Below are 12,129 nucleotides of genomic sequence, written 5' to 3' on the forward strand. Positions count from 1 at the left end.
TCCGCGGGGCTGCCGGCCCCCCCCCCCCCCCACCTCCCCCAAACCCCCCCCCCCTCCAGCCGCCGCCGCCGCCGCCGCCGCCGCATGCGGGCCCCCCCCCTCCCCGCCGCCGCCGCCGCCGCCGCCGCCCCCGGTCCCCTCCGCCGTCGCCGCCGCCGCCCGCCGCCGTCTGATGAGCCGCGGCCCCGCCGAAGCGGGCAGCCGCCGCCCCGCCGCCCCGCCGCGCCCCGCCGCCCGCCACCACCATGTACCTGCACCCGGAGGCTGCCAGCGCAGGTGAGCCCGTCCTGCGCCGCACCGAGCACCGGGGAGGACCGGGAGGGGGTGGCGGTGTGGGTGGGGGGGGTTGACACCCAACCGGGGTCCGCCGACCCCCCGGGTGGGACCGGTCCGCGCCCCCCGTCCCCGTCCCCGTCCCCGTCCCCGTCCCTTTCCTTCTACGTTGCCCGGTTCTACCACCCACCCCCCCACCCCCCCCCTCCGCCAACCTCGCCTCCCCGGTTGCGGCTCCGCCGGAGCGGCCGGTCGGGAGTTACCGGTAGTTTGGCGGAGAAAGAAGTCACCGCCGCCGCTTTCAAATGAGTCACCGCCCTGCGGAGCGGCTGGAGCCCCGGTTCCCCCCCCCCCCCCCCCCCCCCCCCCGCCCGGGGACACCCCCGCATGGGGACACCCCACCCGCCGGGCCAGCACCCGGCCAAGCCCTAGCCCCCCACACCCCCCACCCCGGGGTGAGCCCCCAGCCCCCGCTGGGTGCCGGCACCCAGACAAGCACCCAGCGAGCAGCGCATCGTCCGCCCCTCCTCATCGCTGCCCCCCCCCCCCCCCCTCCATCCTTTTGGGGGTGTCCCCCAGCCCCGGTCCCCCCCAGCGCCGTCCCGCTGCACCCGCCGGGGTGGGCGCCTGGGGAGGGGGCTCCCACCGGTGCCGTTTTGCTGAGCTCATGCTCCGAAGCCATCGGTCGGCCCCGTCACCCAGGAATCTGGGACGCTACCGGGGATGGGGGGGGTGTGTGTGTTTTTTGGGGGGGGGTGTGGTGTGGTGTGTGTGTGCAGCCACCCGGTGGGGGGCTGCCCGAGCTGTTGATGCGGAGGGCGAGGGATGCTGCCGGTGCGACGCATCTCACCGGGGCCTGGCAGCCCTCACCGGCGGGGGGTCCCGGAGGGGGGCCCCCTCCCACCAACATCCCCCCCCCAGCCCCGGGAGCGGCAGAAGGACAGCGTGTCCTGCGGTGGCGTGGGGACGTGCCGGCGGGGACGCGGGGGAGCACCCAGGCGGGGAGAGCGGGCGCTGCTGGTGTCGCTGGGGCGAGCTGCAAGGCAGAGCCAGGGCCTGCGGGAGCCCGGCAGGTTGGGGCAGCGCTGGGGACGGCCACGCAACCGCCACCGCCACCGTCACCCACCCATTGGGCAGGTGACAGGCGTCAGGGCCACCCGGGAGTTGGTGGCTCCAAGGCAAAGCTACCCTGGAGGGGAAGTTTCCCCCTACCCCGGAGGATGAGCGGTCCCCCCCCTTCCCGCTGCAGTCCGGGAGCAGCTCCGTCCCGTGTCACCGCGTCCCCGTGACCCCCGCGGGCCACGGCACTGCCGACTAGCTTGGCCCAAGGTCACCCGGCGGGGTGGGTGACAGAAGGGGGACACCAGCCTGTCCCCACCGGTAGCGGCGCGGCCCCTTCCCGAGGTCGGCACCCGAGTTACGTCCCCTCCAAACTTCACATCTCGCCCCGCTTCGGCCCCTTCGCCCCCCCCCCCCCGGCCATCCCCGGTGGGTCACCGACGGCTGCCGGTAACGCTCACCAGGCTGCAAGGTTAAAAGGCGGAAAGGGGGGAGTTGGGGGGGGGGGGGGACACAACACGGACAGACCCCCTGCCCCCCATCCCCATGGTCTCCCGTCACGTGGGAGTTTTCCCACGTCACCGGCCCGCGGCGGTGCCCTGGTGGGGCCGGGGGTGCCTACACCCGCACCGACACCTCTCGGCCGGTGCCGGGACACCGTCTGCTCTGTTCACCCTGTCCCCCCGCCCTTTCTTTTCCTCCCCCCCCCCCCCCCCGGCGTCATGGGGGGTGCCCGATCTGTCCCCCCTCCCGCCGATGGAGGCTGGGAGGGCGCTGGTGGCTCACACCCCCGCTGGCTTTGGCAGGAGCTTGGCGTTTGCCACCCCACATCCCTGGGGAAGCGATGCCCGTGTGCCCCCCCGCCCCTCCCGCCTCGGCTCCTTCAACATCGGCCTCATCCCCTGCTCCCTGTCACCATGCGGGGGACAGTGGCGGCGGCCCCCAGCGGCCCCCAGCAGTCCCCAGTTTCACGGTGGGGGGAAGATGCCGTATGGGGAAATTCGGGAAACTTTGCCGCCACCTGCGCCCGGGCCTTGAGGGCGAGGGGGCTTTTGCGGGGGGGGGGGGGGGCGGGGGACAAGGTGGAACTGGGAGGTGATGCTGGGGGTGGGAGGTCTGGTTCTGGGATGGGAGACATCCCAGGGAGCCCGGCCTGGGCTGGGAAAAGGCGCTTGCAATTGAGACCCAGCCGAGGAGCATCCCAAAACGGCTCCCTCCAGCTGGGCGGCTTTGCTGGGGGGCTGTGGGGGGGGGCGGGGGGGGGCCCATCGTTTGAGCTACCCGTGTCCTGTGAGGTATCGGGAAAACCGGGACCGAGTGCGGTGCCGAGATTGGGTTGGAAGACAAAGGTGCCCTCTGTGCCACGGGGACGCGTGTGTCCCCCCCCCACGCCACCCACGCCGGCTCTGGGGAGCACCGGGCAGCTCCCTCCTCCCCTCTGCCATGCGAGACACCCCCCTCCCCCCCCCCCAATCCCTTGTCCCCGCTGATGGCGGAGACGGTTGCACCCCAAGCGGGTGGTGGGGGTCCTTGGCCCCCCATCACCACCACCCTACACCCCCATCCCCCCGGTCTCCATTCCTGCCCGGTTGATGCCGAGCGGAGCCGCGGCGGCCCCCATGGAGGTGGTGAATCAATAACCAGGCAGCTGCCTGTTTCCCCCCCCCGCCCCCCCTCCCTCCCCGCACCGGCTCAGGGCTACGGGCTGGCGGGGGCCACCGGCAAGCTGGTCCCCGAGGGCTGTGACAAAAGGCTGGGTTCAAAACGGGCTGAGAAAAACCTTGAGGAGCGAGGTGTGGGTCCAGAGAGAGGGGGGGGGGTGTGTGGGGGGGGCATGACACGGTTTGGGGGGGGGGGAAGCGTGACAGGCAGGGAAGGCAGACAAAGAGCGGAGGGGCTGGCAGCGTGCGGGCTGGCCGGCCGGCCTCGCCGGGAGCCAGGCACCTGCTGCAGCCATGTGTCCCGCACGGCACGAGCACGGCACCGGTGGCTTCAGTGTCGTGTGTCCCCCCCCCTCCCGGCACCCCCATCCAGCTCGGGGTTGGGGTTCACCCCCTCCCCACCGCCCCCTCTGCTGCGCCGGGAGCGGGTTTAAGCCTGGGGGATGCTCCTGCCTGCACCTCGGAGCATCCCCCGCATCCTCACCCCGTCCCTTTGTCTCCCAGCGCTCGTGTTCCCCCCCCCCCCCCCGCCTTGGCAGCCCCATCACGTCCCTCCCCCCCGTGGCAATGGGGTGTCGGTGCAGGTGCTCAGACCCCCACACCCCCACCCCCCCCCCGGGGGTCCTGCCTGCTCTTCCTTCCCCCCCACCACCTCCGAGCCGTTCAGCTTCCCTGTGCCTGGGGATGGGGGGGGGGGGCACCCACGCTCCGACGTGTGACACGCGTGTCCCAGGGCCCTGGGGACAGCAAGGAGAAGGGCCGGGGGCTGCAGCCAGGCAGGGGGGTCTGCCTGATATCCCCCCCCCCCCAACAATGCAATGCCGAGGAGCTGGAGGCGGCTTTTCCATCGCCTGATCTCGCGGCTTTTCAGCCTGACGGAGAAGAGAAGGGCGGGGGAGCGGGGAATGAAGACAGATGCAGATAATATCCCTGCCACCACCACCCCCCCCCTTACACCCCCCCCCATCCCCCCCACCCCCCCCCCCCGGCCCCTGGGGGCTCAGCTACAATATCTATTATGGATGGATCCAGCAGGGGAAGGGCTTTCGAAGAGCCGCCGGCGGGGCCGGTGCGCAGAGACAGAGCCACAGCGTCGAGGGGGGACCAAACCGGGGTGGGGGGGGGGGTGAGGGGGGGGACACAGGGTTCCCCGGGGTTGCGACTAGGGGTCCAGGGTGGTCTTGATGGGGCGGTGGGTTGGGTTGAGTTAAGTTTAGGGGTCCTGCATCCCGTGGGTGCCAGCCCCGGTCGGGGTTACGGGGATGCTCTGGAGCCGGCTGCGAGCTGGGGGTGCCCTGCCAGCACCCCGTCCCCTCCTCTTGTCCCCGGGCAGCTCCTGCTGCAGGAGGGAGAGGGTCACCTTGGGGGGGGGGGGGGGAGTTAATGAGGTTTGAAAGGGAAGCGGCCGATGGCGCTGACGGAGCCGGAGCCGGGGCGGCGGCAGAGGGACAGCACAGCACGGCAGCCCTTGTCCCTGCCCTCCCGAGTCAGGGACATTGTGGGGACAGCCCCGAGGCTGCGTTTTTTGGGGGGGGGGATGTCCAGACATCCATGAAACGAGGTCCATGCGGCTCATCCCCTGCGTCTGTGGGACGCTGGCGGCTGCAGGGGGGGCAATGGGTGACCGTCCCCGCTCCCCCATGGGTGGCCACCCCTATTCCCCCAGGGTGTCAGCCTGTCTCACTGGAGGGTGCACCCCAGCGACCAGGGTTTCCACCAGCCCCACGTCCCCCCAGGCACCTGCCCGCACCTCTGTGTCCCCAATCCTCCACCTGGGGCCTTCCTCGGCCCTTCACTCCCCTCCTCTGCCTCCTCTCTCCTCCCCCCCGAGCTGCCTTTCTCCATCTTTCCATGTGCTTCCCACTGACCCTCCTCTTCCTCCCCCGGCACCACCAGCCCTCCACTGCTTTGGGGGGCTGTGGCCGATGCTGAGCATCCCCCCGACACTCTGCGGGGCTCCTGTCCTCTTGGTGGCCCTCCTGGCCACAAAGCTCAGTGTGGGGCCAGGTTGGCGGTGGCCAGGGAGGTGGGGGGGGGGTGTGTCAGGGAGGTGGGGAAGCAACTCGGGGCTTGCAGGGCTGGGTACAAGGCACGGAGCCTGCTCGTTCCTGTCCCCTGGGAGCCCCTGGCTTTCTGCCTCCCTCTCTCTCCCGCTGTCACCCGAAGTGGCTGGGAATGATGGAGGGCCCTGGGGCGAGAGGCTAAGTGGCGACGGCGGGCGGCGGAGCTGGCAGTGCCACTCGGCGTGAAAGCCCAGCCCCGGCTCCTCTGTGCCTGCCGCCGCCGGCAGAGGTTTCTGCCACCCGGGTGAGGTGCCACCAGGGCAGGGGGGCGATGCCCGGGGGGGGGCTAGAGGGGATAGACACCATCAGGACCCCAGGGCTGGTGACCTGGAGAAGGGGCTGAGCAGAAGCCAGCCCCACCAAGGGGACAAGGGACGTTGGGAGGCCATCGGGAGCGGGGTTCGGAATGGGAAGGGTGATGGATGGACACCCCGTGGGGGCAGAAAGTCCTTGGGGGCTCAGGGAAGGGGGGGGGCCCGGGCACTCCTGGGGAGGAGAGATGTGGTGGGGACCACTAGGCAGAGAAACCACGCGCCTCTCCGGAAATCCTCAGCCAAAAATAACCCAGCACCGGGGGAAGAAGCGCTTTCACTTGCCAAATTCTCCCTCCACCGCCAGTTCCTGCTTGTGGCCACCCCGGAGGAGGGGGGGGGTGACAGCCCCAGCCGGTGCCGGGGGGCTCGGGGTGGCCACGGGGGGGGGGGGGGGTGGATCTGGTGGTGGCTCCGTTCACGCGGGGCCCGGGGCTTTGTGGCTTTGCCGAGCGGCACGTGAAGGTGTGATGGGCTAAGCCCGTCCCCGTGGCTACAGCCCGTGGCAGAACCTGGCCACGCTGGTGCACCGAGGGCCACGGTGCCCACCGGGGTGGGGGGGGGCGGTTTGGGTGTCTGGTGCCAAACCCAAACTGGGAGCCGTTGGGGGGGAGCTTGCGCAAGGGACCCGGCAAATTAAGTGGCGAAACACCCCTCCTTATCCTCCGTCACACAGGTTTCTCCCTCTGCCCCTCACCGTGGCGTCAGGGCCCCGGGGACACGTCCCTGTGTCCTGGTTTGGGGTCCACGGTGACAGGTTGGGGACAGGGGGTGTCCTGGCTGCACCTGGCGGCACCAGGAAGGAGCTGTGCTATGTTTTTTGGGGGGGGGGGGGGGGTCCTCATCCCCCAGACCCCTGGTGGTGGGGACGGTGCCCGCGGTCACTGGCGGGTGCTTTTACTGGGGGCAGCCCCACGCCGTTGGGCGGGGGGGGGGGGGGGTGTCTGGAGGCAAAAGCCCGTGGGGCAGGCGAGCTCCGCGCGTGGGGGAGGCAGAGACGGCAGGATTGACAGCTCCGGGGGATGGACAGATGGCTGGATGGAGAAGCAGATGTGTGTACGAGGGATGGATGGAGGGATGGATGGATGGATGGATGGAGGGATTGATGGATGTGTTGGAGAGGAGGACGCGGGGACAGACAGACAGACAGATGGAGAACAGACACCCGTTCCCTTTCCCTCTTGCCCCAGGCACGCTTCGGGGTGCTGAGCTGTGGCACCGTGCACGTCCTCTTCCCCCCGAGGCTCATCCCGACGGTGGGACGCTGGCCAGGACCCTGCTGTGATGAGCTGGGGGGGGGGTCCCAACGTCCCCCACCGAGCAGCTGGTGCCCTGGGGGGGGTGGCACCAGCAGACCCAGCTGTCTCAACCAGCTCCGTGGCCACCTGGCTCTGCCCTGTGGCACATCAAGCCTGGCTCAAAGCAGCCCCAAAGCACCCGGCAGGTTGTTTCTAGGGATGGTGGCCAGGCCTTGTCCCCCCACTCGGAGGTTTTACACCCCAGCAGCCCCCCCCCCCCCCTCCCCCCCATACCCGGCTCCCCTTCCTCTGCCCGTGCCGGGGGCATGGGTTTCACCTGCCCGCCGTGGTCCTGCCCCGCTCCCACCCGGCATTGCGCCCCGGGATCCTGCCACAGGAGCAAAAAGCTGCAAATTCACAGCTTTTTCAGCTGCAGCCTAAAAATAAGAGGTTTGGGAAATATCTAGCAAATGAGTGGGAGGATGAGAAGAGGAGGAATTAACGGCCCGGCGCCAGGCAAACAGCATCTGGGAAGCCCCGGCGTGGCAAGGCGGCCGCCTCGCTCCTTGCCCCACGGCATGGCCCCCCCCCCCCCCCCCCCTCCCCCTGCTGTGCCAGGGGATGCTCTGATCAGGGTCGGGCCCCCACACCCCCTCCCGGCATCACAGCGTTGTCTCCCACCCCCCATCCCTTTCCCCATCACCATCATCCCCATTCGGGCTCAGCGTCACGTCCCACCCCGGCTGGCGGCGAAAAACGTAGCTGGGGGGGGAGGGATGCGCCGCCGCTTCGTTTGGCACCTTCTCCTCCTTTTCCCCCCCCCCCCGCCCCCCCCTCCCAGGGTGTGAACGCGTTTCCGCTGCCGGTTTGGTGAGCGGAGGGGCTGGGGGTGGGGGGGGTCTGGCACGACGGGCACCCGCTCGGTGGCAGCGGTGGCGGTGGCAGGAGGCTCGGCACGGGGAGAAGTTTCTCTGCGGGGAGAGGCTTTGATCGCCACTTGCGGGGACCATGGTGGGCAGATGGGGCTGGGGGGGGTCCGTGTAGCTTTGATTTCCCACCCCCACACCCCCCCCCTGGGGTACTCTGCAGCGTTGAGTCTTGCCGCTGGGCTGGGGCGAGGATGCTCGGGGCGAGGATGCTCAGGGAGACGGGACTGGAATACCGAGCAGCCACGGGGTAGACATGATGTCCATCCCATTCCCTGGTTGACCCCAAGTTGGGTGTTTTGGGGCTCTGCACCCAAAAATCTGGTCCTGAGAGCTCGGCTGGGGCTGTCCTGTCTGGGTCACCTGCGGAGAGGTCAGTCCCCTGGTGCTGGCAGGTCCTGGCAGCTTGTGCCCTCCACTGGACTCGAGCGATATCTGTCCTGGAGAGCTGAGCATGCACAGGGCCACCAAGATGCACAAAGCCACCGAGATGTGCATGAAGCCACCAAGATATACAGGGCCACCAAGGTGTGCATAGTCACCAGGATGTGCAGGGTCACCAAGGTGCACGAAGCCACCAAGATGCTCAAAGCCACCGAGATGGGCATAAAGCCACGAAGATGTGCATGAGGCCACCAACATGTGCAAAGTCACCAAGGTACATGAAGCCACCAAGGTGCCCAAAGCCACTAAGATGCGCAAAGCCACTGAGGCGCGTGAAGCCACTAAGATGTGCAAAGCCACCGAGATGTGCATGAAGCCACCAAGATATGCAGAGCCACCAAGGTACACAAAGCCACCGAGATGCCCCAAGGCCACCAAGGTGCACGAAGCCACTAAGGTGTGCAAAGCCACCAAGGTGCGTGAAGCCACCAAGATGTGCACGAAGCCACCAAGATGCCCAAAGCCACCAAGGTGCACGAAGCCACCAAGATGTGCAAAGCCACCAAGATGCACAAAGCCACTGGGATGCCCAAATCCACCAAGACCCACAGGGCCACCAAAGCAAACAAAGCCAAAGCCCAAGCCCACTCAGGAGCAGGCTGGGACACCATGAGGTGTCCCCAGGCTGGGCTGCTCAGGGCCACCTGGCTCCTCTGGCACCCGTGGCCACCCCGGCACGTCGCCGGCGCTCAGCCACATGTCATGTCCTTTGTCATTGGCATCTCTCTCCGTGTGGCCAATGGTGGCAGATCTCGGGCTCACACCCTGCTCGGAGGAGAATAATCCCTCTGGGATTTCTGCGCCTCTGGCTTGTGCCGGTGTCGGGTTTGGAAGTGTTTTCTCCGCCGCCACGAAGGCTGATCCGGCTCAGGGGACATGGGCACGCGGTGGCACGCCGCTGTCACAGCCAGCGGACGCCACTGCCAGGCACCCGGGGTGGGGGGGGAGCGCTCCAGAGGGTGGGGGGTGCCCTGCTTGGCCAAGCGCTGGGGTGCTCCGTGGCAAGGAGCACGGTCACAGGAGGGCACCTGGAGTGAGGACACTCTCCCCCTGGCACAGGGACACTCTCCCACATGGGGACCCTTTCCCTGCATGTAGGGACCCTCTCCCCAGCAGGGGGACCCTCTCCCCTTGGCTTGGGGACCCTCTCCCTGCCTGCAGGGACCCTTTGCCCCTGGCACAGGGACCCTCTCCCCAGCACAGGGACCCTCTCCCCCACATGGGGACCTTCTCCCTCCCCGCAGGGACCCTTTTCCTGGCACAGGGACCCTCTCCCCTTGGCTTGGGGACCCTATCCCTGCATGCAAGGACCCTCTCCCCAACACAGGGACCCTCTCCCCTGGCACGGGCACCCTCTCCCCCAGCAGAAGGACCCTCTTCCTGCATGCAGGGACCTTCTCCCCAGCACAGGGACGTTCTCCCTCTGGCACAGGGACCCTCCCTGCATGTTGGACCCTCTCCCCCTGTCACAGGGACCCTGTCCCCCCGGCACAAGGACCCTCTTCCCCCAGCACGGAAACCCTCTCCCTGCATATGGGGACCCTCTCCCTTCATGTAGGACCCTCTTGCCCCTATTACGGGGACCCTCTCCCCAGCACAAGGACCCTCTCCCCCCGGCACGGGGACTCTCTCCCTTGGCACAGGGACCCTGTCCCCCCAGCGTGGGGACCCTCTCCTTGCATGCAGGAACCCTTTCCCATGGGGACCTTCTCCCCCTGGAACAAGGACCCTCTCCCCCAGCACAAGGACCCTCTTCCTGCATGCAGGGACCCTCTCCCCCTGGCACAGGGACCCTCTCCCCATGGCACAGGGACCCTCTCCCCATGGCACGGGGACCCTTTCCCCTGCATGGGGACCTTCTCCCTGTCTCCCTGCCTTCAGGGACCTTCTCCCCTGGCACAAGGTCCCTCTCCCTGCATGTAGGACCCTCTCCCCTGGCACAAGAACCCTCTCCCCCGGCACAGGGACCCTCTCCCCAGCACGAGGACCCTCTCCCCCAGCACAGCCGGCTGCTGCTCACGCAGCGCCCCACGAATCCCACGCTGCAGCGCTAACGAGGCAGGTAATCCCCTCATCAATAGCCGGCTGTAAAAGTGGAATTATATCCCATCAAGCGGCATTGAATACTGATGAAAGCAGGGCTGCGCCGCCCCCCCCTTCCCCAGCCTCCATCGGCGGGTGCGAGGGGATGGGGACACCTCAGCCCTGGTGTCCCCATGGCCCTTCAAGCCCTTGGTGGCCTCCAAGGGTGGACGTGGGCTCTTCAGCTTGTGGAGCAGCCCCTCACTGTGCTCTTGGCATGAGGCGGGACCACCGAAGGGAAGATGTGGTTTAGGTTTGGGGGGGGGAGGACACATGTGGCTGTGGGAACCCCAGGGCAGGGGTGTGGACCCCCCCTGATGCGTGGGGCTGAGGTCCCGGCGTTGCCGTCTCGCAGGTTCCCGGCTGTATCCGTGCCGGCAGAGCCAAGAGATTGATGGCGAGTGGCGGGGGAAGGAGGGGGCAGCGGTGGCGGCAAACAAGCGTCACGTTTGTCACCCGCTCTCAGGGCTGTGTCGTCGTCCCCCCCCCCCCTCCCGGCGCATGCCATGGCCACGCAGCTCCTCGTGTCCCCTCCAGCCTCTCGGTGCCCAGGGCCACCCTCCCCATGGCATCCCCCACGCCAGGCATCCCAAGCGGGGAGGTGATGCTACCCCCCCACCCCGCCCCGGGGCAGGGACCCAGGGCTGGGGACAAGCCAGGAGCTGCCCTCCGCTCAGCTTCTCTAATTAACCAGCGGTAATTGCCCAGAAAATGAGTCATTTACATCGTGCTGAGGGCAGCAGCAGCCCGGGGGTGGGGTAGGGGGGGGGCAGCATCTCTTCCCCCAGCCCTGGGGATGTGGCCAGCATGGCCTGAGGGACATGTGTCCCCATCGGGGAGGGCTGGCACCCACCTGGAGGTCACTGGGGGCTAAAAGCCACTCTGTCATTAAGTCCCCAGCACCGTGGCATGGAACCCCCCCCGGGCAGGCAGGTCCCCACCGGTGTAACCATCAAGCTCCTGGGGTGATGCCAGGCTTCAGGGGGGGCTGCGGTGGCATCGTGGCAGGGGACGTTTGGCCAGGGGGGGGCGGGTGGCGGCACGCACCAAGGTCCTTCTCCAAGCCCTTGGGTGACAGTGTCCGGACACAGCGCTGGCTTTTTTCCTCCCTAAGCAGGATAATCCCTCATTTATGCCGCGCCAGCACCTCGCGCATCCCTTCGCCCCTCGCCTTCTCCCCTTTGATCCCCCTCTCGCCAGATTAAGTTGAGGATGAACTTGACCCCACCAAGGACCGAAGCATCTCTTGAAGCTCCAGGCTAAGCCGGGGGGGGGGGGGGCGGATTATGGCAGGGGGGGACGGGACTGTCACTCTCACCGCAGCCAGGCAGGGCACCCCGCTTTCAGCATGTCACCGTGTCCCCAAGCAGGCATCAGGGCTGTGGGGCGCACCGGAGGGGGGGGGGGGGGTGTGAGCCGGCCTTTTTTTTGGGGGGGGCTCACCCTATTTAGTAGCCACGCCAGCCTGCCTGGGTAGCCCATGTGCCAAATTTGAACAGGTTGGGGTCCCACACCGCTGAGAACTGGGTATCTCAAGGGAAGGGGGGACTCTATATCCCTCCCCTCCCCCCCCCCCCCCCAGCAGCTTTATCAAGCTGGGGTTTATAAATGTTTGAAATTAAGGGCTGGTCCCAAATTCCCTCCTAGGCAACAGTTGCTACGCGAGGTTTATACACAGGCTTCTCGTGACTGAGGAGGGATTGGGGGGGGCGGGGGGGGGGGCCCTTGCCGGGTTTGGATGGAGGGAACACGTGTGCTGTGCCGCTGGTGGGGGGCTGGCCGTGGTGTCCCCCCCAGTAACCCTGACCCCCGAAACCCCCTGGGGCCACCTCACCACCCTCCTGCCCCCTCCATCCCGCTCAGCGCCGTCCGTGTGGCTTTTATAAAACTCCCCTTTATTGCCCCCATCCCCTTTGCTTCTCTTTTTTATTCCTCCGGAGGCCACGGGGCTACCGGTGAGGTGGCCACTTTGGCACCCTGGGCATGCCGGGGTGGGAGGGGGGGCACCGGTGGCACCGGGGACCCCAACACATGTTGGGGGGGGGGGGCTGCCTGAGCCCCAGATCCGGCCA

At 68.1% G+C, this 12,129-nt stretch overlaps 1 protein-coding gene across 1 annotated transcript in view; it reads left to right on the top strand.

The window, feature by feature from the left end:
- The first annotated feature begins 245 nt into the window (after positions 1 to 245).
- The window catches only part of SYT7 (synaptotagmin 7), a 33,097-nt gene continuing 21,213 nt past the window's right edge, over positions 246 to 12,129 (top strand). The window contains exon 1 of the mRNA XM_074148691.1: positions 246 to 276. Within this exon, the coding sequence (XP_074004792.1) occupies positions 246 to 276 (31 nt within the window). The remainder of the gene's footprint in view (positions 277 to 12,129) is intronic.

This window comes from Numenius arquata, chromosome 6, assembly GCF_964106895.1.
Source record: "Numenius arquata chromosome 6, bNumArq3.hap1.1, whole genome shotgun sequence".
NCBI lineage: Eukaryota > Metazoa > Chordata > Aves > Charadriiformes > Scolopacidae > Numenius > Numenius arquata.